At 45.6% G+C, this 12,270-nt stretch overlaps 1 protein-coding gene across 1 annotated transcript; it reads left to right on the top strand.

The window, feature by feature from the left end:
- The first annotated feature begins 454 nt into the window (after positions 1-454).
- Positions 455-10,151, top strand: LOC114634774 (pregnancy-specific glycoprotein 22-like). Its single transcript, XM_028783362.1, has 5 exons — positions 455-518; positions 1,613-1,972; positions 5,258-5,617; positions 6,847-7,206; positions 9,868-10,151. Exons 1-5 carry the CDS (start codon positions 455-457, stop codon positions 10,149-10,151), a joined length of 1,428 nt encoding a protein of 475 aa, XP_028639195.1.
- The last annotated feature ends 2,119 nt before the right edge of the window (positions 10,152-12,270 follow it).

Here is a 12,270-nt window from a genome sequence, read left to right as displayed (position 1 = left end):
ATTTCTTGCTGGGAAAATTCACCTTTCCAGAGCACTGAGGACACAGGGAAGACTGGGTGCACAGGTGGGTCTGTGTGTCACAGGGACACATATGCAGGATAGAGGCTCCCTCTTTGATGCTGATAGAGTCATGTCTAGGAGTCATCAGATATCAGCCCTTGGATGAGCCATTGTTCTCTGAGGTCATGCAGATGCTTATCATCCATGTTGCTCAAGGTGTTGTTGGAAGAGAAATATAAAAGAGAAATTTGAGAAAGACATGGGGCAGCACTGAGAGTGGAAGTGACAGAGCAGTACAGTGGTCACAGGCCCTACCACCCGCAGCCCAAAGATTCTGGGAAGTTCTCCTGCCCAAGGAAAATTCAGCTCAGAAGGAGGAAGGACAACAGAGGTTGGTGTTTTGCAGGAGGTAAAGTCTTCTCCTTAGATAAAGGACAGTACAGTGAGAAGTGATATGGAGGTGTCTTCTGAGCTTTGCAGCAAGGGATGTACCCCTTGGCAGAGGCTCCTGCTCACAGGTAAGTGTTCCAACTATCTGATTGTGTGTGAGAAGGGGAACTCAGAAGCCCAAAATCGTCTCAAGAGGAGATGTCTAGAGAAGACTTTGGTTTCTGTTTGTAGTCACAGTGCAGAAGGTACAGTGAGAGACAAAGGCTCAGTGGTAGGAATCTTTGAGCAGATAGGAGTTGAAGAGGGAAGAGAAAAGCCTCAGTTGTCCCTATTCAAAATCAGTCACATTGGCTTCCATGGTCAGAAGCCCAGTGTTCCCAACCATCACATGGTGACATTCCAAATAGAAATCAAACCTGGGAGTGTCAGCAAGATGGCTCAGTGTGTGGAGACATGACAGCCTGAATTCGTTCCTCAGTTCTCACAGAGTGTATAGAGATAAAGACTCCTGCAGGGTCATCTCTGCCCTCCAGACATGTGTGTATCATGCTCCAGCAATGTGCACACTGAGACATGTGCCTTCCCAAACTCATGCATACTACATAGAATTATTAAATTACACTTCAATATATTGATTGCCATTTGCTCCAAGCCTGGAAACTATGTAGATAAATCCATGGAGATAGCCTTCTTTCCTTCCTTCCTCTCTTCCTTCCTGTTTTTTCTGTTTTCTTCATTCTTTTCCCTTTCTTTTTGCCCCTATTATTTTCTGAAGTCTTTTCAGGAACTGAAGCTTCTAAATAGATAACTCCAATCCCTGTCCTCACAAAGCCCTTTTCTAGTGGATCAGAATTCAGAGTATCCAGAGGAGAAAGTCAATGGTTTAATGGAACCATAAATAAAACAATACAATTCAGAAAGTGAGGGCTATGTTGTAAAGGAGGAACAGAAGGAGGATGAGAAGGAAGAGGAGGAGGAGGAGGAGGAGGAGGAGGAGGAGGAGGAGGAGGAGGAGAGCTCACACCAGACACTATTTATATGAAGATTGATATGGGGACACCTGAGTAGAGGATACCACAGAGAGGAAATGACACCCTCTGAGGCTCTGAGGGCATGAAGGTCATGTTACTCACCTCCATTAAGGGTGTATATGCCCACAATCATAAGTTAAGTGATGCTTACACCTGATCAGGATTGGTGGCTTCTTTCTCATCTCTTCTAGCCTCCCTTTTAACCTGCTGGCTTCTGCCCACCACTGCCCAAGTCACCATCGAATCTTTACCGCTCAAAGTGGTTGAAGGAGAAAATGTTCTTTTACGTGTTGACAATTTGCCAGAAAATCTTCTAGGCTTTGCCTGGTACAGAGGGATAAAAAATTTGAAGCAAGGAATTTCACTATATTCACTGGCCTATGGCACAAATGTGCAAGGTCCTACACACAGCGGTAGAGAGACATTGTACAGCAACGGCTCCCTCTGGATACAAAATGTCACCAAGGAGGACACAGGATATTACACCTTTCGAACCATAAGTAGACGTGGAGAAATTATATCAAATACATCCCTCCAACTTCATGTGTACTGTAAGTAATTCTTTGTGAACTCTGGGTTCTGGGTGGAGTCCTTCTACTAGGCACACAGAAGTGTCAGGCCTGGCCTGTGTCTCCCTTTCCTCTTCATTGAATCTCCATGTTAGGACTCTACCATTTAGTGCAGGACACACATGGTGAAGAATAATGTCAATTGGACAGAATCCTTCATTTGACTTCACCTTGGAGAAACCTGCATGCATGGTGGGCAAGTCAGTCCTGGACATCAGCCTCTGTCTAGATGCTTGGAGTTCTTAGCAGGAGACAGTCCTTGAGAAAGACCTTGAGGGAAGGAAGACTGGCCTATGGAAGCATGGGTGTCTTAGAGAGTTTAGTACCAGAAACCCTTAGCTCCACACCTCTCTTCCAGACTCAACTCCTGATGGCTCTGGCAAGCTTTATGCTAGGGTTGCATCTTGACTTTTTGTTGGCAGAAGAGTGCAAGTTAGGAGTAAAGGTCTTGCCCCATGTTGAACCAAACAGTGCCCTGTGATGAGAGCAACGAGTAGGATAGGTCTCCTGGTCCTCCCTATTGACCCAGAGGGAGAGCACAACAGGACAGATTCCCAGGCCATTATCCCATTGTCCTGATGGACTTATGAGACTTCCAGGAAGGCCAGGTTCCCAAAGGAGAGGGACAGAGGACACAGGGCCTCCTAGCAAGTTGTTGTCTTTTGAGGCCAGTACATTCTCTCCTACAGACAAATGAGGACAGGCTCTACTGGTGTGGACAGTTTCCCAGACATGAGCTGCACTTGCCACAGTGAAGAGCAGGGATAACTGGGGACACTCAAGGAATACTAATGAACCCACAGGCCTCAAGCAGGACCTCACCTTGTGTCCTGACTTTTACCTCTGTCCCCATAGATTTGGAGGTCACTGGCACAGCCTCCTCAGACCTCTTAGCTGCTTCGTGTATCTGCTACCCTGCCAGGGGATCATGTTCATATTCCAGACATGTATGTTCTCTGGGGATTAAAGGGTGTCCTATGACCATCACATAGACAGAGGTTCAAGGCATCTCAGGAAGGCCAGGGAGCACATGGCCAGACCCACCACACAGCTAGGGCAGGCAGAGGAAGTATGCACACCATTTGAAACCCTGCATGGGATGATGGAGCCCAGAGTAATCCTTCCAGGACTCAGATCCCCTCCTCCCACATACTTAGGCTGGAAGCTCCTGACACATCTGCTCCTGAGCCTTTCTTCTCCCTCAGAATCCTGACTGGTGACTGCAGTGAGAATGGATCTGTCCCCTTCCCCACTCACCGTGCAGCTGGTCCCATTGAATTCCTCATTGACACTTCTGTCATCTTCGTCCTGAGACCAAATTCCATCTTTCCAGATCACTGAGAACTGAGGGCAAACTGAGTGCCCAGCTGAGTTTCTGTGTCATAGAGGGAGTGCAGAGGCTCCTTCTTTGGTGCTGACTAACCCAGGATAGGAACACAACAGAGGACCACCCCTGGGTGATCTGCTGTTATCTCAGGACACAGACGTGCTCACAAGGTTGTTTGTCACTGTGCACTCTGGAGGTCTGAGGCAGAAAGAGCCAAGAGGAGAGGGTTGGTGGGTAGTATTGGGAGTATACAGGGCAGAGAACACAGAACTACTCACAGGCCATGGAATTATGTAAAATTCTTCTGTTTGGGAGGGGGCTGCGTCTAGAGGAAGGAACTAGGGACCTGATCAGGACCAGATGTGCAACAGACAGAGGACACACCAGTCCACAGAGTCCAGGGAGGCCCCTTTAGTATTCTTTGCCAAGGTTGTACCTCCTGTCAGGCCCTCCTGATCATGTGTGAGAAAACCACACTCTACAGAGTGTAAGAGGAGAGGACTCACCTATTCTCTGGAGTCTCCTCAGGAGCTCAATGACCTGAGAGGAGTCTTGAGGTTTGTAGAAGGAAAGACATGGTGGGACAGAGGCTCAGCAGCAGCAGCAGCAGCAGCAGCACCAGAAGGCTCTTGGTGATGAGAAAAAGTAGAGAGAGGTTAAAATTGTTCTCACCCACAGTTAATCAGCATGAGCACAGTGTTTTGAATTCTGATGTTTTCAGCTATGAAGTCCCAAAAAAGAAACCAAGCTGGTGTTGATCATTGACATGGCTCAGTGAATATTGGCGTTTAATTCATTGTCTGACAGTCTGAGAACCAGTGAATACAAGTTGTCACCTGACCTCCACCTAGGAATGGTGTCCTCCACCCACCAACACACTCAGAGAAACACCCTTGACATAAATTCTCTCTCTCTCTCTCTCTCTCTCTCTCTCTCTCTCTCTCAAACACACACACACACACACACACACACACAGTGTAAATATTCAAAGTTAATGGAAGTACTGAACACTGCATCCCTAAACTTATTGATTTGCTAAATCTTATAGTATTCATGCTCCTGAGACCTCATTCATTCATTCAATCATTCATTGATTCCCCACAGATATCTGATGCAATTTTAGGTACTAGTATTCCCATAGTATTCATTATCCTGAGACATCATTCATTCATTCAATCATTCATTGGTTCCCTACAGATATCTGATGCAATTTTAGGTAATAGTATTCCCATAGTATTCATTATCCTGAGACATCATTTATTCATTCAATCATTCATTGGTTCCCCACAGATATCTGATGCAATTTTAGGTAATAGTATTCCCATAGCATTCATTATCCTGAGACATCATTCATTCATTCAATCATTCATTGGTTCCCCACAGATATCTGATGTATTTTTAGGAACTAGTATTCCCATACTATTCATTATCCTGAGGCATCATTCATTTATTCAGTCATTCATTGTTTCCCCACAGATATCTGATGTATTTTTAGGCAGCCTTTCTTTAAAAAGAATGTAGGACCAACATCAGTCTCAAAATTCTCTAGCACTAGTAGACTGGAAGACAGACAAATAAAGAAAGCTAGAAGGTTAATCAGGTGTTTGGGGGAATCATTAAAGGAACAGAAACACAACAGAATGAATACAGGTCTGCTGAGGAAGAGGTCAGGAGGTAGGACTCCAAAACCCATCTACACAGAGTGTGAGCAGGGATCTGAAGACAGTGAGGAGGGGCCATGTTGACATCCAAGGAGAGGCATCATAGAGAGAAAATGACAAGAGAGCGACACAGAGTGAATGGAGGTAATGTGCTGGCCTCCAACAAGTAGGGCAGGGAGACCCTCCTGTACACAACTCACTAGCAATGGATACAGCTGCTCAGGACATCTTAGCCAAATACAAAAGTCCTAATACTGATGGATCTCTCTTCCCTTCCAGCCTCTCTTTACATCTGTGGGGGTCCTTACAAACCTCGACAGCTCACTATTGAATCAGTGCCACCCCATGTTGCTGAAGGCGGAAGTGTTCTTTTACTTGTTCACAATCTTCCACCCTATCTTCGATCGATTTTCTGGTACAAAGGGGTGATTGTGTTTAACAAGGTTGAGATTGTCCGATTCAGAAGAGCCAAAACTTCATCTGAGCTGGGCCCTGCGCACAGTGGTAGAGAAATTGTGTACAGAAATGGATCAATGCTGCTCCAGAATGTCACTTGGAAAGACACTGGATTCTATACTCTACGAACTCTGAATAGATATGGAAGTGTGGAATTAGCACACGTGTACCTTCAGGTGGACAGTAAGTGACTCTCTGTGATCATTCAGTGCTGGGTGGGGCTACGAAACACAGGCCTGTCACTCCCTGCATGTGGCTACCTCCTCTCTTCACTTTTGAGTTGGGGTTTGAGCACTGTGTGCAGGACACACATGGAGCAGAGAAATGTCCATGGGTTAAACTCTGACTTCTGACTCCTCCCTGTATCTAGGAGGACCTTCATTGCCAGATGCTCTGTCTGTTGATGCTCTTGCGATGCATATTAGGAAATTGTGGAGTCCTCACTGAGTGGTGATCACCAGGAAGCTGTGTCCCTAGTTGTCTGTCTCCGGCTTGACTGAAAATGTCTCAGGTTCCATTTTACCAGGACTTAACACTTACTCCTGCTCTGAGCAGAGAGTGAACAATGGTTTTTGGCTGTCTATATTATACCAGTGTATTCTCTATCTCAATACATGAGAGTATCAGAAAAAGAAAAAAGAAAACAAACAAACAAACAAATAAACAAAACCAAAAAGTCAAACTAATCCAGGGGTGTTGTAGATAGAATGGAGGAGTTCTATTATTGTCTGTCTTCCCACAGTTTGCTCATCCTGATCTTATAGCACATGGGACCATGAGCAAAGATGTGGAAATACTCAGAGCAGACTGGTCCCTCCCAAATCAATCACTGGTTTAAAGGTTTACTCTAGACTTGACCACCGGCCATTCTGCTATTTGTATTTTCAGTTGAGGGTCCCTGTTTCAAATGACTCTGAATTGTGTCAAGTTGACATAAAGCCTGCCAGAATAATTTCTGGGCCTGCTAAGAAGACCAGACTGCTTCAAGCCCTCATCCAACCTGAGTCCTGGGAGCTGCAGGCAGAGCAGTAGGAACATGTTGACTGTGAGATCAGAGGTTGACTGCAGGAAAAAAGGAAATGAGAAAAGTCAGAAATTGAATATCCAGGGTGTGTAGAGACCAAGGTCAGAGGGAGGCATCATCTCAAAGCACAGTGTTCATGATGATGTGTAGTGTGTGACCGAGGGCAGTGAAGGACAGCTATGGAGACACTGAGGAGAGAGCTCCCTGCAGAGGAAAAGACAGATGCGACTGATGGGAGGGTTGATACTGACTTCTAACAGATGGAATAGATATACCTACACCTGCATCTCTAGGGTGAGTGAAGAATTCGTCTACTCAGGATGCAGGTCACCATCTTTCAACCAAACACAATGATCCTATGTGATGACTTTTCTCCTCTCCTTTCCAGCTTCCCTGTCCTCGTGCTGTGACCCTCTCAAGTCTGCCCCACTAACGATCAATCCAGTGCCACCACATGCTGCAGAAGGGGAAAGTGTTCTTCTCCATGTCCATAGTCTACCAAAACATCTGCAAACATTTTCCTGGTACAAAGGAGTGTGTAGCACTCAGGCATTTAAAATTGCAGAGTATAACATAGCTACAAAGTCCATCATCAGGGGCCGAGCACACAGAGGAAGAGAGACAGGGTACACCAATGGATCCTTGCTGCTCCAGAATGTCACTGAAGAAGACATGGGCTTGTACACTCTAGTAGTGATAGACAGCAATTTCAAAATTGAAACAGCACACGTGCAGGTCAACGTGAACAGTAAGTGGCTCTCTATGACTTCCAGCTTCTGGGTGTGGCTTACCCTACTTCGTAAGTAGGCTGTGAGCAGTGGGTTTTTCTGCTCTATCCCCCTCTGCATTATGTCCTCACACTGGCATTTGTGCATTTACTGCATCGCACATGTGGGGTGGAACAACAATTAGATCAGAGATCTTCACCTGTCTTTTCATGCAGACTTACCCACCATATGCAGGATAAACTAAGTCTTTAAGACTCAGCCCTGACCCTTGGGCCTCTCATCATGCACATAGCCCTGATATAGCCTCTGTGGGGTCAGATAAACCCTAGCTCAGGAAGTCATGGAGTCCCCACACAGAGTACCAGAAACCTTGTCTTCAAATCTCCATGATGTTTAGACTCCAGATGACACTTGGAAATGTTTTTCTCTTTGCATGGCTTTGAATTCCTGATAGAGCTGACATGGTAAAAGTTTATCATACCATCCAGTGCACTTCAATGAGCGTCAGAGTTATGTTAGTTACCCTGGACATCTTCCACATAGACTCAGCCAGGAATGCATAGTTGAACAGGATAATCTCGGTTCCCAGGCCACTAACTAGCTGTTTCGATGGCCTATTTAGACCTCACAAGGTGTCTAGTTCTCCAAGGTGATGGATGAAGAACACAGGTCATTTTTGCAAGTATTTGTACTCTGATATCCAGCTCCTGGAATTCTTTCCTGCAGGCAGAGAATTTCAGAGTTTCTAAACTGAACAGCACTCAGACATGAGGTGCAATTCCATTGGTATTCATTAGATGGTGATGTAACTCAGCCTTAGGCTTCAGAGTCTTCCCAGTATCCTGAGGTTCTTTCTATGCTCAGAATGACAGAAAACTCAGAAAAGTAATTCCAGGAACCATGCACATAGGTTGTAGCCTGGCTCCATCCTTGACCTGACAGACCTGGAGTTCTCTTGGGCAGACTTTCACATGTAATCAGCACATGATTGTGTCAGAGGACCCTGTGCTACCAGGTTCCAGGCTGTCTGTGGCAATTCCCATGGGGAATCACCTAGACAGAAGACAGCTGTCCACCTCCCCCCAGGAAGGACACATTTAGACCCTAGGTGAGGCTCTGCCAGTGTAGGATTCTGAGAGTTTCTCTGAAACTCTCCCTAGGTTTATGGGGCCACTGTCTTCTCTCTAGGGTCCAGGTGATCTCCTGCTGCACAGCCACATGACAGTCCTCACACAACTGCTCCTGGGTGTCATGACCATGCTCCCTGAGTGCTCACCACAAGGAGAATGAGACTGTCCCTTTCCTAGACATCATTCTGCAGGTCCCTTCCTAGTCCTCACAGGCATCTGTGTCACCTTCCTGCAGGGAATTGATCTCACCTCAGAGTATTGAAGACAAATGGCATATTAAGATTCTGAGTCATAAAGAACACATTGGGAGAACACAGAAGAGGACAGCCCTGGGGTGAGCTGTTGCTGTCCCAGGACAAAGAGATGATTTTCAGCCTTGTGCTTGTCATCATCCCTGACAGCAGTCAGCATCGCCCTGGGAAGGGCTTCTGCCTGGGAGGAGGCTGAGCTCAGAGGGAGGAAGGCCGCAGAGCTTTGGGTCAGTGCATGAACAAATGCTGTTCTCCATAGATGGAGGGTAGAGTATCCATGGTCATGGTGGCCCACTGTGTACTTCTCTGCAATGCTTACAGCCCTTGGTAGTGTCTCCTGCTCACTGGTGAGGAGAGTAGTGTCTGACTGTGTGTGAGGAGGGGAGCTCAGAGACTTGCTAGAATCTCCTAAGGTGGAAAGATAAGAAAAGGTCCCTCAGTTTGACCCCTGACCTAGATCTAGATGCTGTGACCTAGACTTAAGCATCCACACAGGATGGTATGCACCTGCTCCTGCACAAACACACAAACTTCTCAGCATTCCCTACAGATTCATGCTGGATCTTTAAGTTTAAGTCCATCTTTAAGTTTAGCCTGTGTTCACCCTCCCTCCATGGTCCAGCTCACTACTGAATCCATATGAGGATCATGAGGAAACCGAGGGTCCAGACTCAGTTGTTCCCAGAAAGCCTTTCCTCTGGCCTAGCATTGGAGTTCCAGTCAGAGCTGACAGGGAGCAAGGCTTGGGTCACTCTTCAAGTCCCATAGGGTGTAGGATCAGCTGTGTAGCACCATGACACCTGTAGTCATGTAGGTCTCCTGTGCACCTTCTTCTCCTGAGTCTCAGTGGACAGGTGCCAGGACAGAATCCATCTGTTCTGATGGACCTAAGAGACTTAGATTAAAATAATGTCCTCAAGAGAAGGGACAGAGGTGACAGTTCTCCAGGCACCTCCTCATCCTCATGAGTCCAACCTAGGGTAAGTGTAACAGATGCTGCTGGTGTGAGCAGCTCCCCATCACCAGATCAGAACATTGCTCATGCTGAATCTTAACTCATAGGTACTGCAGTGATCATGCACAGTGTGTCATAGTATCGGGAAACTGAAGCATAGCAAACTGAGTGACTGAATCAGTGTCACACATTCCCTGGGTCACAGATGCAAATCACAAGATATGACTGTCATCACAGCTCCAATTTCCCTACCCTGGAAGCTTTATTAATGGTGAGCTACAGAGGGGTGGGTTGACCTGACTAAAGGAAGACTGTCATTTGGTCCCCTTCTCTGATTCTTTTCAGAGCTTGCGACACAGCCTGTCCTGAGAGTCACCCATACAACGGTTAGAGTCCAGAGTTCAGTGGTCTTCAGCTGCTTCTCAGACATCACTGGGATCTCCATCCGTTGGCTCTTCAATAATCAGAGGCTGCAGCTCACAGAGAGGATGACTCTGTCCCCCTCAAAGTGCCAACTCAGGATACATACTGTCACAAGGGAGGATGCTGGAGATTACCAATGTGAGGCCTTCAACCCAATCAGCTCGAAGACCAGTCTCCCCGTCAGCCTGGCTGTGGTGACTGAGTGACCCCTACTCTCATGCTGCAGCAGAGCAGGGTCATTTCCATATTGAGATGCCCACACCTACTCCTCTGCCAGTTACAGATTTCCCTTCATTCTCATGGCCAACTGGCCATCTCTCCCATCTCTCCTTTCACCTGATCCTGAACCTCTACATTTTCATCCACATGCACCCTCCTACCCAATTCCCTCCCTTGATCTGCCTCCTACAACAATTTTTCCCCCTTCTAAGTGAGAATCCATCATTCTCATTTGGCCTTCATTCTTGTTTAGCTTCTTTGGGTCTGTGTAGTGTAGTGTGTGTATCTTGTATTTTATGGCTATTATCCACTTAAAAGTGAGTACATACCATGAATTCCATTTTGGGACTTTGCTAACTTAGTCAGAATGATATTCTCTATTTCCACCCATCTGCCTTCAAATTAATGTTGTCTTTGATTTTAATAGTTGAATAGTATTTCCTGGTGTCTTTGGCACTACATTGTCGGTATCCATTCTTTGAAGATGCTGGTACTCTCTCTGCACTGCTCATTTAACAATTGATGCATAATGAAGCCCAAGGGGAAAATGTTCCATTTGTTCTTAATGGACTGAGAGTTTCAAGCATTTACTGAAACAAATGGGGGTGGGAACAGAGGTATTCAGATGTCTTAGTTGTGGTTTTACTGCCGTGAATAGACACCATGCCTATTGAAAGTCTAATAAAGGACAACATTCAATTATGACTGGCTTACAGGTCAGAGATTCAGTCCATCAAGGTGGGAGCATGGGAGAGTCTAGGCAAGCATGGTGCAGCAGAGCTGAGAGTTCTGCATCTTCATCTGAAGGCTGCTAGCACAATACTCATTTCCAGGCATCTAGGGCTAGGGTATTGAAGCCCACACTCACAGTGACACAACTACTTCAACAAGGCCACATTTCCAGTAGTACCACTCCTTGGCCCAAGCATATACAAACCCTTACATTGTACTCCCTGGCTCCCAAAGGCTTCTCTAAACATGTGAGTTTATGTTGGCGATACCTAAACATATCCTAATAAAAAGTATATTCCAAAGTACTCATAGTATATATAGGAGTCTCAACAATGTTAAAAACTCAAAGTTCTAAGTTTCTTCTGAGATTCATCCAGTCACTTAACTGTGATCTCCAAAGCAAGACAGGAAATCAGCTGGGCAGACTCCAAGCTCTGCATCTCATGTCTTACGTGAAAGCAGTTTTCTGATCACATTTTTCATCTTTGGTGACTGCAACAACTTTCTTTCTCCTGGACTAGTTCCACTTTCTGTTAGCAGCTTTCCTCAGCAGATAGCCCATGGCTCTGGCATCTCAAACATCTTGGGTTTCCAAGGCAACTTTAATGTTACAGCTTCTTGTTTCAATGTCGGGGATCTACATATGAACTTCTGTGCTCCTCCAAAGGGCTGGTGTCACTTCTGCAGCTCTGCCCTCTGTACTACTCTAAGCTCAGGTTGATCCAGTCCACTGCTGCTGCTGTTTTTGGTAATTATCCCATGGTAGTGGCATCTCCAATACACTAGGGTCTTTCTCTGAAAATAGACTCCATCAGTAGCATCTCATAGGCTCTCTTCACGGTGCCAAGCGTCAAATCCTTTGCACGACCATTTTCAGTCCTGGGTTGTCAACTGCAACTGAGGCTGCTCCTTTAGAAATTACATTCCATAACCTCTCATAGTGACAAGCCTCATATGCTCTTCATGACCTCTTCATGCCTTAAAAACCAGTACCTTCTAGGTGACTCTTACACAAGACAAAGTACAGTTGATGCATAAGGTACAACCTTGGCTATCTTTTTGTCTTCGATATTTTATTTAATACAATACAGATGTCATCGCCTTTCCCCATTTCCCCTCCCTAAAACCCTCTATCCCATCTCTCCTCCTCCATTATACTTTTATACCATTTTGATTACATACATGTATTAAGGTCAGTTCTAGGATGAGGGTCTAACAATACAAAAGATGTAAATAGTCAAGGAACAAGCAATACAACAAACATGAATAGTCAAAGAAAAAGCAAAGCATTAAACTCAATTACATGAACACTCCTGAGATCACTTTCTTTTTTTTTTTTTTTTTTTTTTAAATTTTTTTTTTTAATTTTTTTAT

The sequence above is a fragment of the Grammomys surdaster genome, unplaced genomic scaffold (assembly GCF_004785775.1).
Source record: "Grammomys surdaster isolate TR1022 unplaced genomic scaffold, NIH_TR_1.0 1089, whole genome shotgun sequence".
Taxonomy (NCBI): domain Eukaryota; kingdom Metazoa; phylum Chordata; class Mammalia; order Rodentia; family Muridae; genus Grammomys; species Grammomys surdaster.
Note: the sequence above shows the minus strand (reverse complement) of the source record. Positions and strands in the feature narration are given on the sequence as shown.

Bases quoted from the DNA above. Each gene is read 5' to 3' on its own strand.
- LOC114634774 (XM_028783362.1), top strand. From the start codon at position 455: ATGGAGGTGTCTTCTGAGCTTTGCAGCAAGGGATGTACCCCTTGGCAG. The intron at 519-1,612 runs GTAAGTGTTCCA...CATCTCTTCTAG, and splicing joins GCAGAGGCTCCTGCTCACAG to CCTCCCTTTTAACCTGCTGG. The intron at 1,973-5,257 runs GTAAGTAATTCT...CTTCCCTTCCAG, and splicing joins CCTCCAACTTCATGTGTACT to CCTCTCTTTACATCTGTGGG.